Source organism: Mytilus edulis, chromosome 9, assembly GCF_963676685.1.
Source record: "Mytilus edulis chromosome 9, xbMytEdul2.2, whole genome shotgun sequence".
NCBI classification, from domain to species: Eukaryota; Metazoa; Mollusca; class Bivalvia; order Mytilida; family Mytilidae; genus Mytilus; species Mytilus edulis.
Window position 1 is genome coordinate 33,232,751 of NC_092352.1, and position 19,953 is coordinate 33,252,703.

General features: G+C 31.6%; 1 protein-coding gene across 1 annotated transcript in view; it reads left to right on the forward strand.

Annotated features, from left to right (window-relative positions):
* Nucleotides 1–14,736, forward strand: part of LOC139488179 (transient receptor potential cation channel subfamily M member-like 2) — a 63,010-nt gene extending 48,274 nt beyond the window's left edge. Inside the window, exons 26-31 of the mRNA XM_071273628.1 lie at nucleotides 207–342; nucleotides 1,582–1,677; nucleotides 2,979–2,999; nucleotides 8,723–10,786; nucleotides 11,287–12,064; nucleotides 12,749–14,736. Of these exons, the coding sequence (XP_071129729.1) occupies nucleotides 207–342; nucleotides 1,582–1,677; nucleotides 2,979–2,999; nucleotides 8,723–8,921 (452 nt within the window). The 3' untranslated portion in view covers nucleotides 8,922–10,786; nucleotides 11,287–12,064; nucleotides 12,749–14,736. The remainder of the gene's footprint in view (nucleotides 1–206; nucleotides 343–1,581; nucleotides 1,678–2,978; nucleotides 3,000–8,722; nucleotides 10,787–11,286; nucleotides 12,065–12,748) is intronic.
* Nucleotides 14,737–19,953: the final 5,217 nt, after the last annotated feature.

The window sequence follows — 19,953 nt, forward strand, 5'->3', positions numbered from 1 at the left end:
ATTTATATATTTGTTCCTGACATTACACAGATGAACCATCAATCAGTCATTGTCATTTGAATCAGTTGACTTTAGGATAAATTTCTCTCTTATGTAGTGAATAAAAGGGTGACAACTTTACTAAGATATTTACTAATTTATATTATGATTGATTGATTGATTGTTGGTTGCGTAATGTCTATTTATATTATGAAAAACTTCTATAGGACTGGGAGTGCAGGATGAGGAAGACAAAGTAAGATTACATTTGTTTGAAAAGGAGGCTATGGAGACTTATATATATGATACTAAGCAAGCGATGAATAATGATCTAAACTTCCAGGTGTCTACTACATCAGATAGGTATACATCTTACTTCTGTAATTAGTTTTGTATTTAAGGAATGACTTATATTTTTTTTTCTGTCTATGGAAATAACATAAAAAATGTGGTGCACACTGAATAACCCACATAGCGGGTTTTTTTTAAGTGTGCACCACATTTTTAGCTCACCGTTCTGAAGGAATGGTGAGCTTTAGCCATCACTGGTCGTCCGTCAACGTCCGATGTTGTCGTCCGTCTGGTGTAAACTATTTCAAACATCTTCTCCTCTGAAACTACTAAACCAATTCCAACCAAATGTAAGCTGAATGATCCATAGTGTATCTAGAATAAAGTTTGTGTTTTATTTTCTATTTCGTCAAAAAACATGACTGGCATGGCTAAAAATAGAACATAGGAGGTAAAATGCAGTTTTTGGCTTATATTTCAAAAACCAAAGCAGTTAGAGCAAATCTGACATGGGGTTAAAGTGTTTATAAGGTAAAGTTCTGTCAGCCTTAAAATTTGCAGATGAATTGAATAACCCATTGTTGGGTTGCTGCCACTAAATTGGTAATTTTAAGGAAATTTTGCAGTGTTTGGTAATTATCTTGAATAGTTTTAAGGGTAATGATAAGCTGTAAACAGCAAATATGTTCAGCAAAGTAAGATCTACAAATAAGTTTTGTATGACCAAAATTGTCAATTGATCCCTTAAAGAGTTTTTGCCCTTTAAAGGACAATTTTACACAATTTGTTTAAATAAAAAAACTAATTTGAAATTGGACACCAAAAAATAAAGGTGAGCGATTCAGGCTCTTGAGAGCCTCTTGTTTATGTTATTTTGAATAGACTGAAAAAAATTACAGTCATTCCTTATACTTTAATTCTAAATTCCATTTCAAACAGGCGTAAATCATGAAAAAAGTGGATGACGTCACGGTCAATAACAAAATTATATCTATGAGTTGATAAACAAAACACTGTGATAAAAAAAACCACTGTCAGCCAATCAGAAGACATGTTACATCCAAAATAAAATTATTATATATTAATCTGAAGTTTTTGCCAACTGTAAAACAGACATGAAAATAATTGCGCCAACTTATTAACTGGCAGATTTGATAGTTTTGGAAACTTTGTGTCTAATTTTGGAATCAATTTATTTTTAATTTGTTTAAAATTGTGTTTTGGATCAATGTATGAAATAGTTTCTTTTATCTTTTTATTGCAAAAGACTTCTTTTTTCAACTGTGAGTGTAAAAATACAATTTTTTTTAGATTGGAGAGAGTTATAGATGAATTAGATAAAATAAAAGAAAGTGTATCACGCCGTAGTATGGAAGGAAGTGACAGCAAGCCTCCACTGACTGCAAGGTATGTCTTACAAAAATGCATTGTAAAATAGACACCTTAATGTGAGGTAGATGATTTAGAAAAAAATATTCTAAAATGTAACAATATATGAAAAGCTGGACTTAGATAATAAGATGATATACAGAAGAAAGTTAGTTAGAAAATGGACATTCAGGAAAACAACTTTCACTTTTGATTGTATGATTTTAGAATAAAAAAAATTATATCTTCTGTCGGTGGCAAGTTCAAACCACTTAATTGCCTAAAATTTAGCAAAATGTTGCACATATGCACTTGTCTTCCTGAGCAAGTAAAATTAAAGTAAGCTTTCATAATTCATAGCTCTATTTCTTAAATGTCTGCTTAAGACTTAATATTTTTTCTCTTCTACAAATAAGTGGGATTGAAAGTTAAAAAGACAGCAGCAAAACAAGTATTTGGAAAAAAGAAACTTTAAATTCAAAGTCAACTTATATTTAATACTCAAGTAAAAATTGAATAATACAGGGTTCTTGCAAACTTTTGTATTCCCTGTTTTATGGGTCCACTTAGAATTTTTTTTTAATTAATGTTGAAATCTCTATTGTTACATCATACTGCACCTTTGCAATGATTTTCTTTTAACTTTGATTATCAAATGTATAAATCTTATTGAAGTTATCAAACTAATATGATGTCAAATCATAGAGGAATTTCATTTTACTGTAGAATTTTACAATTTTTCTTATGACCTGCATACATTATATTTTGCAATTAATAACAGGGAAGGTACCTAATGGGGGTTTAATTGTGTTTGTTTTTTCTTATACAGAGATGTAAAGTAAGTTGTGCAATAATTACCTGAATTATTTCCAGACACAACTAACATACTATAACTATTAATCAAGGTTTATCTTCGTTTTTTACACTGCATATTTATGGCCTTCTTTTACTTTAAGGGTCCTCATACTTTAGATTTAAGGTTCATTTGTGGTTATGGTTAGGTAAGGGGATTTTTTAGGTTAAGTTTTTAGGGTTAGAGCTAGTGTTAGGTTTAGGTCTTGTTTAGGGTAAGGTTTGGGGTTAAGAATAGTTTAGTACAGGTCTTTATGGATTGGGACCCCTAAAGTTAAAGAAAGCCATTTTGATTGCGTCTTCACTATAATGTCTGTCTGATGAGGTATGTAAATATTCTTGTCAACAATGTAACAACTTGTTTACCCAAAGTATATATGTTCAGTAATAACATGCAAGGTCATGCCAAGGTGACATAAAAGTGAAAGAAATTATTTAACCTCATGGTATATATATGTTATTTTTATCCTTGTTTCTTTTGATTTCAGAACTTCATTCAGATCATCACAGTATGTTTCAAGGGAAAAATCTCTTTTATTCTAAATTCTATGGATTATTGCTTTTAATCTTCTCACTAACATAAAAAAAAACCAATAACATTGAAATAGATCAAATAGATTATTGAAGCATGGATTGACCACTCAACAAAGCTAACCTTTAACCCTTGTTGCACTTCTATTTTATATTCTCAACTTTCCAAAGTCTTTTGTGATTGCCTTTTTTCAAATTCTCAATATATACAAAAGTAAGAAATGTGTTTATTTTACTTATGTTTTATACCATATATGAGACATGTTCACTTTGCACATATAAAATTTACAATTTGGTTGTTACAATTGTCAACCTTACATTTATTATATTAATGGCTGAAAAATTGACTTATTTATTAAGAGTTCAAATTGAAAAAACTTCAAATGAACTTATGATTTTATAGGATTTTCCATTGAAATTTAAAATTTGGGGTTTGATATTTGCTTAGGTCAGATTAAACCCTTAAATGATTTTTGCTTTATATACACTAAGCCTGTGGCTAAGGAGCTATTAGGCCAATTAAAATTAATTGCTAGATTTTCATCCCCGCCCGCCCCTCTGAAATCGTCCCGCCCCGATTTTTTTTATTTAACAAAAAATACGATTTCCGGAATTTGTGCAGGTCCGTTACCGGGAACCATCGATAATTTCGTTTCATTCAAAACTTCCTGTTTCAAATCGTTTTTGTATTTCTTCGAGTAATCTAACGAAAATGCTTAAGTAGACATATTCTGCTGCTCTATGATGACAACATCATCTACCGAGAATATAGATTGATAACAAGAAGGGCATGAAATATTCGAGTTACGAGTAAAACGCCTTGTCCTTGAACGCAAATTGCGGTAGTCACAAGTGAATCGAAAACCGTGTTTTTTTCTTTATTTATACAATGACTTGGTGTCAGGAAATTTGGACTGTGAATGATATCCAAAGCGCAAGAATCGTAGAACAAATTGGTACAAAAAACATGACTGGATTAAAGAAATTGACACAAGCACGAACTTGTTTGATTTATGACAGTATATTGAGGAAAAAAAGTCGACAAACACGCATTTTAGTTATAACAAGCCCTTATATTTACCCATGGCTGTTGCTTTTGTTGACAAACAGCAAACACCCTCTGTAACTGTCCAAATACCCTCAATTTAGTCATTAAACAACAACTACTTTTTGGTCAAGTTCATGTTTTACATCATAATTACTTTCAACACTGAGTTTACATTTTATTCTGTACTCATAATACTTGTGTTGCATACAATGGTACCAATACATTTTATTGATTTTATGGGGACTACAAACCATTGCTTAGAAAGCAAAATAAATTTGGTGTAGGTATAGTCCAACTGAAGAGAGCATTTATTTTCTTTTTGATGTATACTATAAATAGGTTTCTAAAGCGGCAATTACATGACCATTGTATAACAGTGGTTGCCAATCAGGGATTTTTATTTAAGAGTTTAAAAAATAGTGTAGGATTCCTTATACAGCATGTATATACATTATACAAGCTTGTTTTCCACTAGCATATACCCCGCGGTATGAAGAACTCGTGACAAGGGTTTCATATGAAATAAAATTTAAAAAATAAAATCCTCCCACCCGCCCCATTTTTTTCAAAAATTTGGATGAAAATCTACTAATTAATTTTAGTTGGCCTTACTGGTCATTTTGTATTCTTCATACTGTATCCAGAGAAGGTGACAAAAAAGATATGTGCAACAGCAACTTAACAGCACAAGTCACAAAAAAGATATCTAAAGGTGCCCCTAATTGGACCTTCAACAATATACAAGTTTAAGCTCTCATTTAACTAATGTTAGTGTTTGAGGCAACAAAAACACAGCAACAAGTAAATAATCCAAAATAGAATTAAACTGAATCAAAGACTTTTTGAAAACAAAGTTAAATTAAATTGATTGAAATCATAATATCAGAAATTTTAATATCAACCACTGTACTGTGTGTCAATATTTACATTCTCCTAATCTCGTACATAGCTAAAATAATGTTCACTGTCTACCCCTCTGCCAAGAAGTTGCAGTTCATAATGCTATTTTGTCAGTGTAACATCTGAATGATAACATAACATTGTGATAAAGAGGTTTATAAAATGACCTAAATACTGTAACCTATCTTTTACACACGAATGACTCTTAGTTTAAAATTGACAACATGATCTAAGCAGGAAAGGGTGTTTTTTTGCTAGGCATGTACTAACACATATTTTAACTTCTTTAACCTCCCTTTTTAGTCATTAATTGTTCAGGTAAACTTAGTTACCTCTTTCATAATAATTTTTTGACTATTCTCTTTACTTGCCTTTCAGAAAATCTAATGTTTCAAACATTGGGTATGATGTTATTTGCATTGTGTGGTCTTGTGTGACATCTCATTTATGCTTGTCCTTTTCTTGCATTTGTTGGTGCTATTGATATTTTGTATGAAATCAGTATAGATATTGGGGAAATTCACATGTACTTGAATTGACAATGCACAAGTTTTATTGATAAGTATCATATCATAGTTCATTCCAGCGTTACAAACTTTCAGAAATGGATAGTCTCTGGTTGCACCATTAATCTGTGACATCTTATCTGAGTATATTACACTTTCAGAAGGAATGGTTTTAATGACATTGCTTGTGAATATTTCTCTAGAAAAAGTATTCATTTCAGGCACGTAGCCTAAAAAAAAATTAATCTGAAGAAAATAAAAATAACTTGTTAGAAGCACAGCAGCTTCATAATTCTTTCTTCGTTGGCTTGTAATTGCGGATCAAATTGTTGAAATTTACTTTTCAGTCAAATGGTATCATATTATTTATTTGTTCATTTTCTGTCAAGTCTGAAGCTATTGTGAGTTTTAAACTCCTTTCCTTTTTGTTTAAAGCAATCCATTATCTGCTGAGATTGGTTTTGTGGTTTACAGCTTTGTCAAGCCTGTGACATACATTTGTATTTATGATGCCAGAGCAATCCTAAATTTTGTCGGCGGCGTCAATATCTAGGTTTAGTATGTTGAGAAACTTTTTTTATCAATAATAATAAATTTGCCAAACCTTTGTGGAAATTTTACGGAAGTTGAACAGAAACTGTTTATGGTCAAGAGACTAAACTGACTGAGAGCATAATATTAAAGTTAGTTTTCCTGTTTTACGGACAAAATAATGGGTACTCAGTTATAGTGTGGGGTTAAAAAAATTAAACAATTTCATTGTCAAAACTTCATCGAATTAAATGAAACTTCAGCAGAATCCAAGCATTTTATACAATTTTTGTCTGAAGCAAAGTTTTGAAAGTAAATTATTTGTTTATTCATTTTTCAGTATTATACTGATTGACAGACTGTATGACTTTTTATAAATTATCAATGCATCAATCTTCATAAATCTTCATAAATTGTCATGAAACTTGGGTTGAAACTAGTATTCCAGATCAAGAAAAATATCTAAAGAAAATGTTGGATTTTTTTAAAATCCTGTAATGGACTGATAAATGGATTCACTTTTTGCAGGGAAAATCCATGACAAAAAAAAACAGGGTTCCACAGAACCCTTTACAATATCTAATATTGCACCTGAACATCTTTGAAGATTAATGTTCATTTAAAAAATTTGGAAATAGAAAGGTGATTTTGTTGGTTAATTGCTTTACCCCCACAGCTCTTTTAAAACATATTTTAAAGCTACTGATTTTGACATTATCTCTGAATCCAATGACCATTATATTTCAAATTAACAAAATGAATAATTTAACATAACAAATAAACCATTTAGATTCTAAAGTATGTTGCTATACTGATGAGTTTTTAATGACAGGAATGGTGTCCATTCTCCACAACTCGTTAGCTTCCAGGGGCCTCACTCCCTAGATCTAATCCACTACCAGAAATTGTTTGACATGGACAAGTTTGGGGTCCTCGGACTCCTCGCCAAGGTTTGGGTTGTACACGTAAAAATGACCTAGCTACGTCACTGCATTTTTGTTCTTGAATTGTACAAAACAGTGAAAACAATCTCCTATATATTAAAGATGGGGATGGTAACTTTAGCCATAGATACTAGTATCTGTATCATAAACAATTTTAAATAGGATATTTTATAATTCCTGATGATATGATATATTTCCGTGGGTATCAATTTTCGTGGATTGGTGAAAAATAGCATATTCCTAGATATTGGATTTAGTGGTTTTGCCAATCTCTGTTTAAAAATGAAAATATGTTATTTGTTGAGCATTTGAATTTGTGGTTCACCTGTACCCATGAAACCCATGAAAATGGTATCCAGCAGATAATAATGAATCCACAGTATCACAATTTTTATAGAAAGATTAAAAAGTTACCAATGTATGTAGAAAAAAATCTATGAACAGAACAATCATTTATGCTCCTGATTAATTTATTTGATTTTCTCTATTTTCAATGATTTTCACAAATAGAAAGCCCCCGTGGCTCTCAGGGGCCATTTTAAAAAGGGGGGGTTCCTAACACAGGACAAAGGGGGGGGGGGGGGGGGGGGGGGGTTCCAATTACATGTCCCCATTCAAATGCATTGATCGTCCAAAAAAATGGAGGGTTCTAACCCCCGGAACCCCCCCTCTGGATCCGCGCCTGGCTCTACTTATTATAAATAACCACAAATACTTATGAAACAGTTAACCTGTCATTGTCACATGTCTTTAGATATAGTGTAAATCTGTAATACCAATCTCAGAATCTTGTTTCTAGAATAATGCTCATCAGTTATGCCTGAGACAAGGAAGAAAAATATGCATAATATTTTGAGATTTATTATACATTATTCATAAAATAGAGAATAATACATGGCAAAATCCGTATCATATGTCGTATCATCCCAAGACATCAATATCAGCCCAAGGACCTTTAGGCCCGAGGAATGATATTGGTCGAGGGTGATACGGCATGTGATACGGATTTAGCCATGTATTATAAGCTTTATCATATATTTCAACAGAAGAGTATTATATTATATGAAATGTTTTCTGATCCATAGCACTGGGTTACCTTCAGTTCTACTTTTGTCTTGTTTCAAAAGCCTTAAAAGAACTGCTCAATTACTTATCCGAAGCACCTGGGTTACCTTAATATTTGCGTGCTGTTGTTTTAAAAATATTTTGTTTATTATTGTATTTATTTTTGTGTTTAGAATTTTTTATAGTTGCATTTAGTGTGCCAAAAAATATGGAAACTTGACGTTCGTGACGTCACATACAATATGAAAAACAAAACTGACTTTATTTAAAAAAAAAAAAAAAAAAAAAGTAGGGGTGTGATAAAGGGTATGCGATAAAGGGTGCGCATCTAAGTTGGGCGATATGGATTAAACAGCAGGCTATTTATCAATTATGCAAAACTACTGTATTTACTACTAAACATATGATAAACTTGTCTACACACAAATATTACGTGCAAAATATATCTACATTTCAAACATTATTGATGATATTGACATATCTTATTTGTTTACTTAGCCATAGATCATATCCAAATCTGGTTATTTGATCATGAAAATCTGTTAAGTTTTTATCATGAGTTATCCACATACAAATTAGGGTTCATAAAAGGAAAGAGGATAATATAAATTTGCAATGTTTATGTTACACTTCCTATGAATTATATTTCAAATAATATAATTAACTATTCCATGCCATGCTAAATACAAACACTTATTTATCTACAGGATGTCCACTGCCACAACAGCTTCTGTACAGGGACCAAACTTACAAGACCAGATTGAAAAGTTAGCATTCTATGTGAATTCAGAAGTACAGGATATGACCAAAGCAATGGGCAGGATGGAGAAGTTATTAATAGATCTAAAGAAGAGTCAGCTACAGACACCATCACTGGATATTACTAATCTGCATCCTGATACCTAGTAATAAGGGGGTAGACATTAAAAAAAAATACTTTGTAAATTATTCATCTTACTCTGAGAATACAGTAAAAAAAGTCCCAATTACAAAAGATTTATGAATCACTGTGAAAAAGAAGAATAAAAAAAAAGAAAGAAAGAAAGAAGATTCAAATTATGTTGCTAAACAATCAATTTAGTATTGAAGTTTGAACAGTTGTATTTTACAAAATTTATTTTGAAAAAAAAACCGCTATAATAACAGAGATGTTCTTACTGAGGCGTCATTAGTTTATTTTACATATAGCCACTTTTAGAGATGACATATCACTTAGGAAAGTTTTCTTTGACAAATTCTGTAAAGAATGTTTTGTAGTAAAAATGACTTACCCAATAACAAATATGATCTTTAAGGTTTTAAAATCTTTTACAAATTTTCAATTATAAATGTTCAATATTCTCATGTTTATTAAATCAAATTTTCATTATTTACTTACAAAAGTATATAATTTTTATATGATTACCAAATTGATAAATCCGAGCCACTTCATATCATTTTATATTTTTATATGGGATTTTATAATGCTCTATTCATTCTGAAAACTTATACATTACGTTTCACATTTCTTTAGATGTATTTGATATTATTGTTACTAGTTTTAAACTTTATCTATACAAATTTAATTTAAATTTTTTTAAACCCTTATTTTAGAAGATCTGAATTTTTTTACGTTTTTATACCAGTACATCGAAAGGAAAAACAATCTAAATTAATCAAATACTTATTTCACCAATTATTGTGTTGCTTAAAAGAAATGGCAGTTACAGATATAAAGAAACTACACAATACAATTTTGATTTATCACACACATGTACATTTGTATGATTTGTATAAAATTCTGTAATTAGTTAATTTATTTATTTATTAAGTATTTTATAACTCTAAGCATATTTTATCTTGTCAAGTTTGTAAGTAGACGTATCTAGTTGTATAGAATACTAATGTATTTTCTTCATTTTTAATTTTTACTAATCAGTACAACATCTATAGTTACTTTTTCATACAATAACTACTTATAAATGATATTAATTTCCTGACAGGAAAAATATAATCCTATTGTACATTTATTAACATTTTTGTATTTGATTAAATGGTATCATTGTTTTTTTAGCTCACCTGGCCAGAGGGGCCAAGTGAGCTTTTCCAATCTCTTGGCGTTCGTCGTCCGTCGTCGTTAACTTTTACAAAAATCTTCTCCTCTGAAACTACTGGGCCAAATTAAACCAAACTTGGTCACAATCATCATTGGGGTATCTAGTTTAAAAAATGTGTGGGGTGACCTGGCCAACCAACCAAGATGGCCGCCATGGCTAAAAATAGAACATAATGGTAAAATGCAGTTTTTGGCTTATAACTCAAAAACCAAAGCATTTAGAGCAAATCTGACGGAGTAAAATTGTTAATCAGGTCAAGATCTATCTGCCCTCAAATTTTCAGATGAATCCGACAACCCGTTATTGGGTTGCTGCCCCTGAACTGGTAATTTTAGGGAATTTTTGCTGTTTTTGGCTATTATCTTGAATATTATTATAGATAGAGATAAACTGTAAACAGCAATAATGTTCAGCAAAGTAAGATTTACAAATAAGTCAACATGACCAAAATGGTTAGTTGACCCCTTTAGGAGTTATTGACCTTTATAGTCAATTTTTAACCATTTTTCGTAAATCTTAGTAATCTTTTACAAAAATCTTCTCCTCTGAAAGTACTGGGCCAAATTAATCCAAACTTGGCCACAATCATCTTTGGGATATCTAGTTTAAAAAATGTGTGGCGTGACCCGGCCAACCAACCAAGAAAGCCGCCATGGCTAAAAATAGAACATAGGGGTAAAATGCAGTTTTTGGCTTATAACTCAAAAACCATAGCATTTAGAGCAAATCTGACATGCGGTAAAAGTGTTTATCAGGTCAAGATCTGTCTGTCCTGAAATTTTTAGATGAATCGGACAACCTGTTGTTGGGTTGCTGCCCCTGAATTGGTAATTTTAAGGAAATTTTGCTGTTTTTGGTTATTATCTTGAATATTATTATAGATAGAGATAAACTGTTAACAGCAATAATGTTCAGCAAAGTAAGTTTACTAATAAGTCAGCATGACTAAAATGGTCAGTTGACCCCTGAATGAGTTATTGCCCTTTATAGTCAATTTTTAACCATTTTTTCGTAAATCTTAGTAATCTTTTACAAAAATCTTTTTCTCTGAAACTACTGGGCCAAATTAAACTAAACTTGGCCACAATCATCATTGGAGTAACTTGTTTAAAAAATGTGTGGCGTGACCTTGCCAATCAACCAAAATGGCTGCCACGGCTAATAATAGAACATAGGGGTAAAATGCAGTTTTTGGCTTATAACTCAAAAACCGAAGCATTAAGAGAAAATCTGACAGGGTTTAATTGTTCATCAGGTCGAGATCTATCTGCCCTGATGTTTTCACATGGATCGGACAACCCGTTGTTAGGTTACTGTCCTGAATTGGTAATTTTAAGGAAATTTTGCTGTTTTTTGTTATTATCTTGAATATTATTATAGATAGAGATAAACTGTATGCAGCAATAAGGTTCAGCAAAATAAGATCTACAAATAAGTTTACATGACCAAAATAGTCAATTGACCCCTTAAGGAGTTATTGCCCTTTATAGTTAATTTTTAACATTTTTCATAAATTTTTGTAAATTTTTAGAAAATATTTTCCACTGTAATTACTGGGACAAGTTCATTATAGATAGAGATAATTGTAGCAACAAGAATGTTCAGTAAAGTAAGATCTACAAACACATCACTATCACCAAAACACAATTATGTCATGAATTTATCCGTGTCCATTGTTTAATATGCACAAGACCAAGGTGAGTGACACAGGCTCTTCAGAGCCTCTAGTTTTTTTACCTTACAGTACAAATAAGTGGAAAACATATAGATACTAAAAAACAGTTGTGACTTGTACAACCAGAGATAAAAAAAAAATATGTTGATACATGTAGTACAAGTAATTATATGCATTTATGTTTAAATATTGTTTGTTTTATATTTTGATCAAATTTTAAAAAATAGTCCGTTTTGATTTTTTAAGAACACTAGTAAGCATTTTGTTTCCTTAAAGGGGCACTAGCTACGATATATATAAAAAAATAAAGTATGATTTTTTTTAGATCAATCATTAATCAAATTGGAATAATGAAATAATAATTTGCTTTTAGCAATCAATTTCCTTTAATTTTGTTGAAATAAGCGATTAAACATAATTTTTGACTGATTCACTTGCAAGTGAAAACGTCATCATCATTCTAACCGGTATTCATGTGAACTTCAAGTTAACCCCTAGCTAGAGATTGACAACGCATGCATTGTACGTGTACTGGTTATTTAAGAAAAAGAATGTCAACAATGAAAGTGAAACTACGGTAAATCATTTGATTACTAATTCGATGCACATAAAATCATTCTTATATGGTTAAGAACAATGAGAAACATCTATTTTTAATCTATAAAATAAAATCAAACAGACCTATAAAAATGCAATTGCACGTGTTGGTTTAATCTATTCGTATCTTTATTTTTGTTTACATCGCTTATATGGTCATCTGAGGTCAAATCGATAGTTAATTAGATGGCGTCTGGACTAAAATACACACGAAACGAACCTATATATTATCTACCCCATGCTCTGTAAACTGTTTATTTTAGACTTTTGATAGTTTGGATAAATGTTTTACATTGTTATAAACCAAATATGAGAATTTGAGTCAAATCGGTTACAATGAATTTGACAGCTAGTGCCTCTTTAAGCCCTAATATAACAAACTGAACAAGAAAAATCATTTAGAGTTCGTATCATATAATCAGGTTCATTTGAATTTTTTCTTTCTATCTTAAAATTTAAGAAATGAATCATGCTGTTCATTGATTTCATAGATAAACAAGTAAGACTGTGATATTAATAATTCATATATGCATCAGTTTTTTAGTAGTACAATCATGTTAAGGTTGTTGTTTTAGTTATTTTATAATGGTTGTGTTTTATCACTGTAGATACATGTATTTTTAAATGTCTAGTGAAATATAAAACCTATGAAGAAACCTTTGCATTTCTTCATAGAAACCTTTGCATTTCTTCATAGCATAGACTAAATCAGTCTATTTGCATTTCACATGGTTATTTCAGTGTGTGCAGTCTTGTTTATTTTTGTTCTGAGTGAACTTCAGTCATGCGTCAGTGATTCTCTATATAAGCAACCAAATTTTTCCCACAGAAGGGGGGCGGGCCCAGGGCTACCCTAGCAGAAACACGCATCTTTCTTGGAAGACTCAGATTCTGATAAAAAAAAAGTGTGTATGTGTGTTTAAGGTTGGACTACTTCTGAACAAGAGTAAAGTGCTTTGTTTTTAAAAAAAGTGCCATAACATTACCGGTAAAACTTGTTTGTACTTTTAATTATTGGCATTTATTAGGAAATATTTTTTCATGATGGCACTAATTGTTTTTGTTAATCTGGCCAATTGTGCTAGGGTGACCTATTAATATCACTTGGCACACATTTTTTGGTCTGTGTTAGTATATATTTTTATTTTCTCAGCAAGACTTTTAGGCATTGACGTCAATTGAATGATATTGGTTTTGATTAAGAAAATAACTTATAAGGCCTCAATACAGAAAGAAGTCTTGTAAGTGATACAGAGCCTCTTGCTATATATTATGTATACATCTTTGTTAGTTTTAAATTAGGATTGCATTATATCTAATATATACAATAGTTTTAATGTTTAAAAAATGTACAAGAGGTCATGGCACTCAGGGCTTTTTTTATTTTGTCACAAGCAGGCATTAACTCATGTTATTGTTACCTCACAATTTATGTATATGTTACCCTACCACTTGATGTTGGTTCACTATATTTAATTTCAATTTATGTATATGTTAGTTTTAAGAAGTTAATTTAGGTACCTATACCAAGAACAAATATTGTAATTTTAGAAAATATCTGGAATGACCGACATCATGAACAAACCTGAAAAACTCCCTTTCAACACACTGTTATCATGTTTACGACAAAATGGTAAAATCAAGCTTGGCAAATTAATATTTTTAATTTTAAGAGCTAATTTTAAGCCTGAAGAAGTTGATTTGTAATGACAAGAATTGATAAAAAAAAAATTTTTTTAGAGCAAGATAAGAACCAAAATGTACCTAGTCGGTTTAGCTATGCTCTTTTTTTTAATTGTCCAAAACAATCCAAATCCATGTGTCTGGTCTTGTAAGCAGGTTAAGTACGGTGACCTATAGTTGTTAATTTCTGTGTCATTTGGTCTCTTGTGGTGAGTTGTCTCATTGGCAACCATACAACATCTTCTTTTTTATAAGTGTGCATTCATATCAAAGGTATATATCAGCAATGTCACAGACAGGTTTTAAAAATCTGTACCAATCAAATATTTTTACACAAGTTATTTCCCTTGGAAATATCAATCCTTTTGGAAATTGCATTGTAACGCTTCATGAATACATTTATTGTCATATTTTTATTGGAAGAGTTCAAAAGTCAGTGTTGATGAACTATTTTTACATTTTTCCTCATATATTATTAACCTAGATATCTGTCAACTGACAAAATTGCATCCTATAAATGGGAAAACTTACCATTCTTTATTTTGTGGGTTAGTGTTTATGTATACATGTAATTGTTTTTATGTCATGGTTGTTACAATTTTTTACACATTTACACTTACTCCTATTAAAACTGTTGATTATAGAAAGAAAATAAAACAATGAATAAAATGCTGTGTTTTTAACTTTTTTGTTTTACTTTGACCAAGGTAGCAATATGCCAGACATAGGAAACCTCGTCATCAACTGTTTGTATTACACTTTATATTTCAGAGGGTAGAAGACATTGATTGATTGATTGTTGTTTGCTTAATGTCCAGTGGCAAATATTTCATGCATGTTCAGGACAAGAAAAAGTTAACAATAAATACAATGAGTAGGTCTTGTAATAGAGATGATGGTAGGTAGAAGACATTGAGATTTAATACCTTGTATAAAGATGCCTTATTTTACCTAGGTTTTTTGGCATGTGAAATTCTTACTTATGAGTAATAGGATAGATATACATTGTATTCAGTATATGGGTTTCTTGCAGGGTCTAAGTGTCCGTCAAATAGAGTTCACCCGACCTCAACCTCATTTCAGAGTTCAGTGATCAAGGTTAACGTTAGGTGATATTCTTATATACTGCAAGCATAGGTCAACTATATTTGGTGAATGGAAAGATTGTAAGGTCTACTTGTCAGACTGGCAGGTTCATCTGACCTTGACCTCATTTTCATTTCATTGGTTAATGTCATGGTTATTGTTTTTATACGACCGCAAAAATTTTAATTTTTCGTCGTATATTGCTATCACGTTGCTATTGTCGTCCGAATACTTTTAGTTTTCGCACTCTAACTTTAGTAAAAGTGAATAGAAATCTATGAAATTTTAACACAAGGTTTATGACCACAAAAGGAAGGTTGGGATTGATTTTGGGAGTTTTAGTCCCAACAGTTTAGGAATTAGGGGCCAAAAAGGGGCCCAAATAAGCATTATTCTTGGTTTTCGCACCATAACTTTAGTATTAGTAAATAGAAATCTATGAATATGGTTGGGTTTGGTTTTGGGAGTTTTGGTCCCAACAGTTTAGAAATAAGGGGCCCAAAGGTCCAAAATTGAACTTTGTTTGATTTCATCAAAAATTGAATAATTGGGGTTCTTTGATATGCCGAATCTAACTGTGTATATAGATTCTTAATTTTTGGTCCCGTTTTCAAATTGGTCTACATTAAGGTTCAAAGGGTCCAAAATTAAACGTAGTTTGATTTTAACAAAAATTGAATCCTTGGGGTTCTTTGATATGCTGAATCTAAAAATGTACTTAGATTTTTGATTATTGGCCCAGTTTTCAAGTTGGTCCAAAATTAAACTTTGTTTGATTTCATCAAAAATTGAATAATTGGGGTTCTTTGATATGCCAAATCTAACTGTGTATATAGATTCTTAATTTTTGGTCCCGTTTTCAAATTGCTCTACATTAAAGTCCAAAGGGTCCAAAATTAAACTAAGTTTGAATTTAACAAAAATTGAATTCTTGGGCTTTTTTGATCTGCTGAATCTAAACAAATACTTAGATTTTTGATTATGGGCCCAGTTTTCAAGTTGGTTCAAATCAGGATCCAAAATTATTATATGAAGTATTGTGCAATAGCAAGAAATTTTCAATTGCACAGTATTCAGCAATAGCAAGAAATCTTCAATTGCACAGTATTGTGCAATAGCAAGCAATTTTCAATTGCACAGTATTACGCAATAGCAAGAAATCTTCAATTGCACAGTATTGTGCAATAGCAAATATTTTCAATTGCACAGTATTGCGCAATAGCAAGAATTATCTAATTGCACAATATTGTGCAATAGCAAGAAATTTTCAATTGGAGTTGTCTTTCTTTGTCCAGAATAGTAGTTGAATCAACTTAAATCATTGTTTTATACAATATACAATGTATATTCACTTTTACTACCAACTGATAAATTAAAACAATCTTTACCATTCAGTGATAACAAGCACTTTATTTTACATTTTAATATTTTATGATGTATTTAAATGAGTAGTTATTGTTGCAAACTTCATTAAGAATTTGAATTGAGATCAGTTTTGGAAAAAGGGAAAGAGGGGTGTGAAAAAAAATGGGGGGGGGGGGGTTAAATTTTTATCATTTCAGATTTCACAAATAAAAAGAAAATTTCTTCAAACATTTTTTTGAGAGGATTCATATTCAACAGCATAGTGAATTGCTCAAAGGCAAAAAAAATATTTTAAGTTCATTAGACCACATTCATTCTGTGTCAGAAACCTATGCTGTGTCAACTATTTAATCACAATCCAAATTTAGAGCTGAATCCAGCTTAAATGTTGTGTCCATACTTGCCCCAACTGTTCAGGGTTCCACCTCTGCGGTCGTATATAGCTGCGCCCTGCGGAGCATCTGGTTGTCTTTGTTTTTCTATTGCATTAATCAATAGGTCAACAATATTTGGTGTATGCAATATGGTGTACATGTCTGTCTGGCAAGGTTCCTCTGACCGTGACCTTATTTTTATGGATCTTTAGTCAATATAAAGTGTTCTTGATTAATTCTGTTTCTTAGATACTATGAGCAATTAAGGCAGCTATATCTGATGCATGAAATGATATATTTGTTTGACAGAATTCATTTGACCTTGACCTCATTTTCATTGGTCAATGTTAAATTTTCATGGTTTAGTCTGCTTCTTATAAAAATAAAGGGTGGTATGATTGCCAATGAGACAACCATGAACTTGTATACTATATATGGGACAGCTATATTTTGTGTATGGAATGATTGTTAGGTGTACATGTCTTTCTAACAAGTTTCATTTGAACTAGACCTCATCTTCATTGATCATTTGGTCAATATTAAGTTTTTTGTGGTGCAAGTTTTTCTCTCAAAATACTACAAGATACTAAGGTCAACTGTATTTATTGAATGCATTATTTGTAGGGTGTGCAACTCTTGTCTTCCATGTATCATCTGACCCTGAAATCAGTTTCATCTAATGGACACTATAAGCAACTAACTATATTTGGCATATGTTACAACTGTAAGGTGTACAGGTTCATGCAAGTTTCATCTAACCTTGACCTTATTCTCATTGTTTTATTAATCAATTCCTTGTTGGGTCTGTTTTCTCAGATACTGTAAGCATATCTGAACTGTATTTGGAGTATAGTTTCTTGCTTAATGATGATTTTTTTTATTTGGTTAGTTTCTCATTGGACAATGTTAGGTTTTCCTGGTGAAGTCTGCTTTTGAGCTGATCTGGCCAGAAGGGCCAAGTGAGCTTTTCTCATCACTTTGCGTCCAGCGTTGTCCAGCGTCGGCGTCCAGCGTTAAACTTTTACAAAAATCTTTTCCTCTAAAAATACTTGGCCAAATCAAACCAAACTTGGCCACAATCATCATTGGGGTATCTAGTTTTAAAAATGTGTACGGTGACCAGGCCAACCAACCAAGATGGCCACCATGGCTAAAAAAAAGAACATAGGGGTAAAATGTAGATTTTGGCTTATAACTCGGAAACCAAAGCATTCAGAGCAAATCTGACATGGGAGGAAAATTGTTTAACAGGTCAAGATCTATCTGCTCTGTAATTTTCAGATGAAGCGGAGAACCTGCTGTTGGGTTGCTGCCTCGTAATTGGTAATTTTAAGGAAATTTTGCCGTTTTTGGTTATTATCTTGAATATTATTATAGATCGAGATAAACTGTAAACAGCAATAATGTTCAGCAAAGTAAGATCTACAAATAAGTTAAATGACCAAAATGGTCAGTTGACCCCTTCAGGAGTTATTGCCCTTTAAAGTCAATTTTACCAATTTTTCTTAAATTTTTGTAATCTTTTACAAAAATCCTTTCCTCTGAAACTACTAAGACAAAATGTAATCAAACTTGTCCACAATTATCATAAAAGTATCTAGTTTAAAAATGTGTCCATTGACCTTGCCCGCGAAACCAAGATGGCAGACATGGCTAAAAATAGTACAAAGGGTAAAATGCAGTTTTTGGTTTATATCTCTGAAACTGAAGCATTTATAGAAAATTTGACTGATGGCAAAAATGATTAGATTTAGATATATCTGCCCTGAAATTTTCAGACAAATCCGACAACCAGTTGTTGGGTTGCTGCCCCTCAGTTAGTAATTTTATGGAAATTTTGCATTTTTTTGCTATCATCTTTAATAGTACCCAAAATTGACAACAACACTTCGAATGGTCTGCAATTTTATTTGCTATGGTCTACATGTTTCGCCTGCAAGGCAGGCTTCATCAGGACAATTTTTATACAGAAATTAATCCCTGAAGTACTCAAAGTGGTGCATTGAATTTGACGCCGTCTGACATGGTGAGAGAAACAATGAAAAGTGAAAGTTGCAATACAGAGTTATAAATAGATAAGATAAATATAGAAAATTAAAGTTTGTTTACAATGTAATTTGAGTTCATTTTACTATTATATGATACATGAAATTGTTCTAAAGGCTTGGTATCTAATTGGACGAACTTCCCATGGTTCCTACCACTTCGCAAAGCTTCTCTTCCAACCTGGCCATAGTTGGAGGTTACTACTTCCTAGCGCAATAGGAAGATTATTGTCGCCGCTATGGAAAATAAAATTGTCAAAAATTGCTCCCTTGTAAATTATTTGGTGACTATATATAATTGTTGGATTGTCTGCAGTAGTTGGTATGTAGACCATAGCAAATAAAAATGAAGACCATTCGAAGTGTTGTTGTCAATTTTGGGTATTATTTTAATGTTGCATTTATTTGCATAATTTGACAACCCTGCATACCAAGGTATCCACTTCAGGGACTCTAACAAAATGATTCACACAGGCGTTGGTTCACCACATGGAGTTTAATTTGTTATCTTTAATAGATATTATTATAGTATCTAATGATATCTTATACTATAAATTATGATTTTAACCTTATTTTACATGATTTCTAAAGCATCAGTAAATACAGGTGAGCGACACAAGCTCTTTAGAGCCTCTAGTTTTTAATTAATATAGTGTATGGAACAATTGCAAGGTGTACATGTGTTCTTGGCTGGACTATCTGACTTTCACCTCATTTTTCATGGTTTAGATAAGTGTTCATAGTAAACCATGACAGATATAACAATAGGAATAATATCAAATGGCATGGGCACAATACAAGTAAACATATGCCAAGAGGAGGTTATTACTCAAAGTGGTTCATAGAGCCAATGAGGCTAACAAATTGACATGAAATAAGAGATTTTTCCTGACTTGGGTCCTTCAGTGAGATACAAATTTCTCGATAGATAAAAAGAACACATTTTTTGGATGATTGTCAGTGAATAGGTATTATCCAGCAAAGTTGATTAAATCTAGACAAAAAATAAAAGTTAAA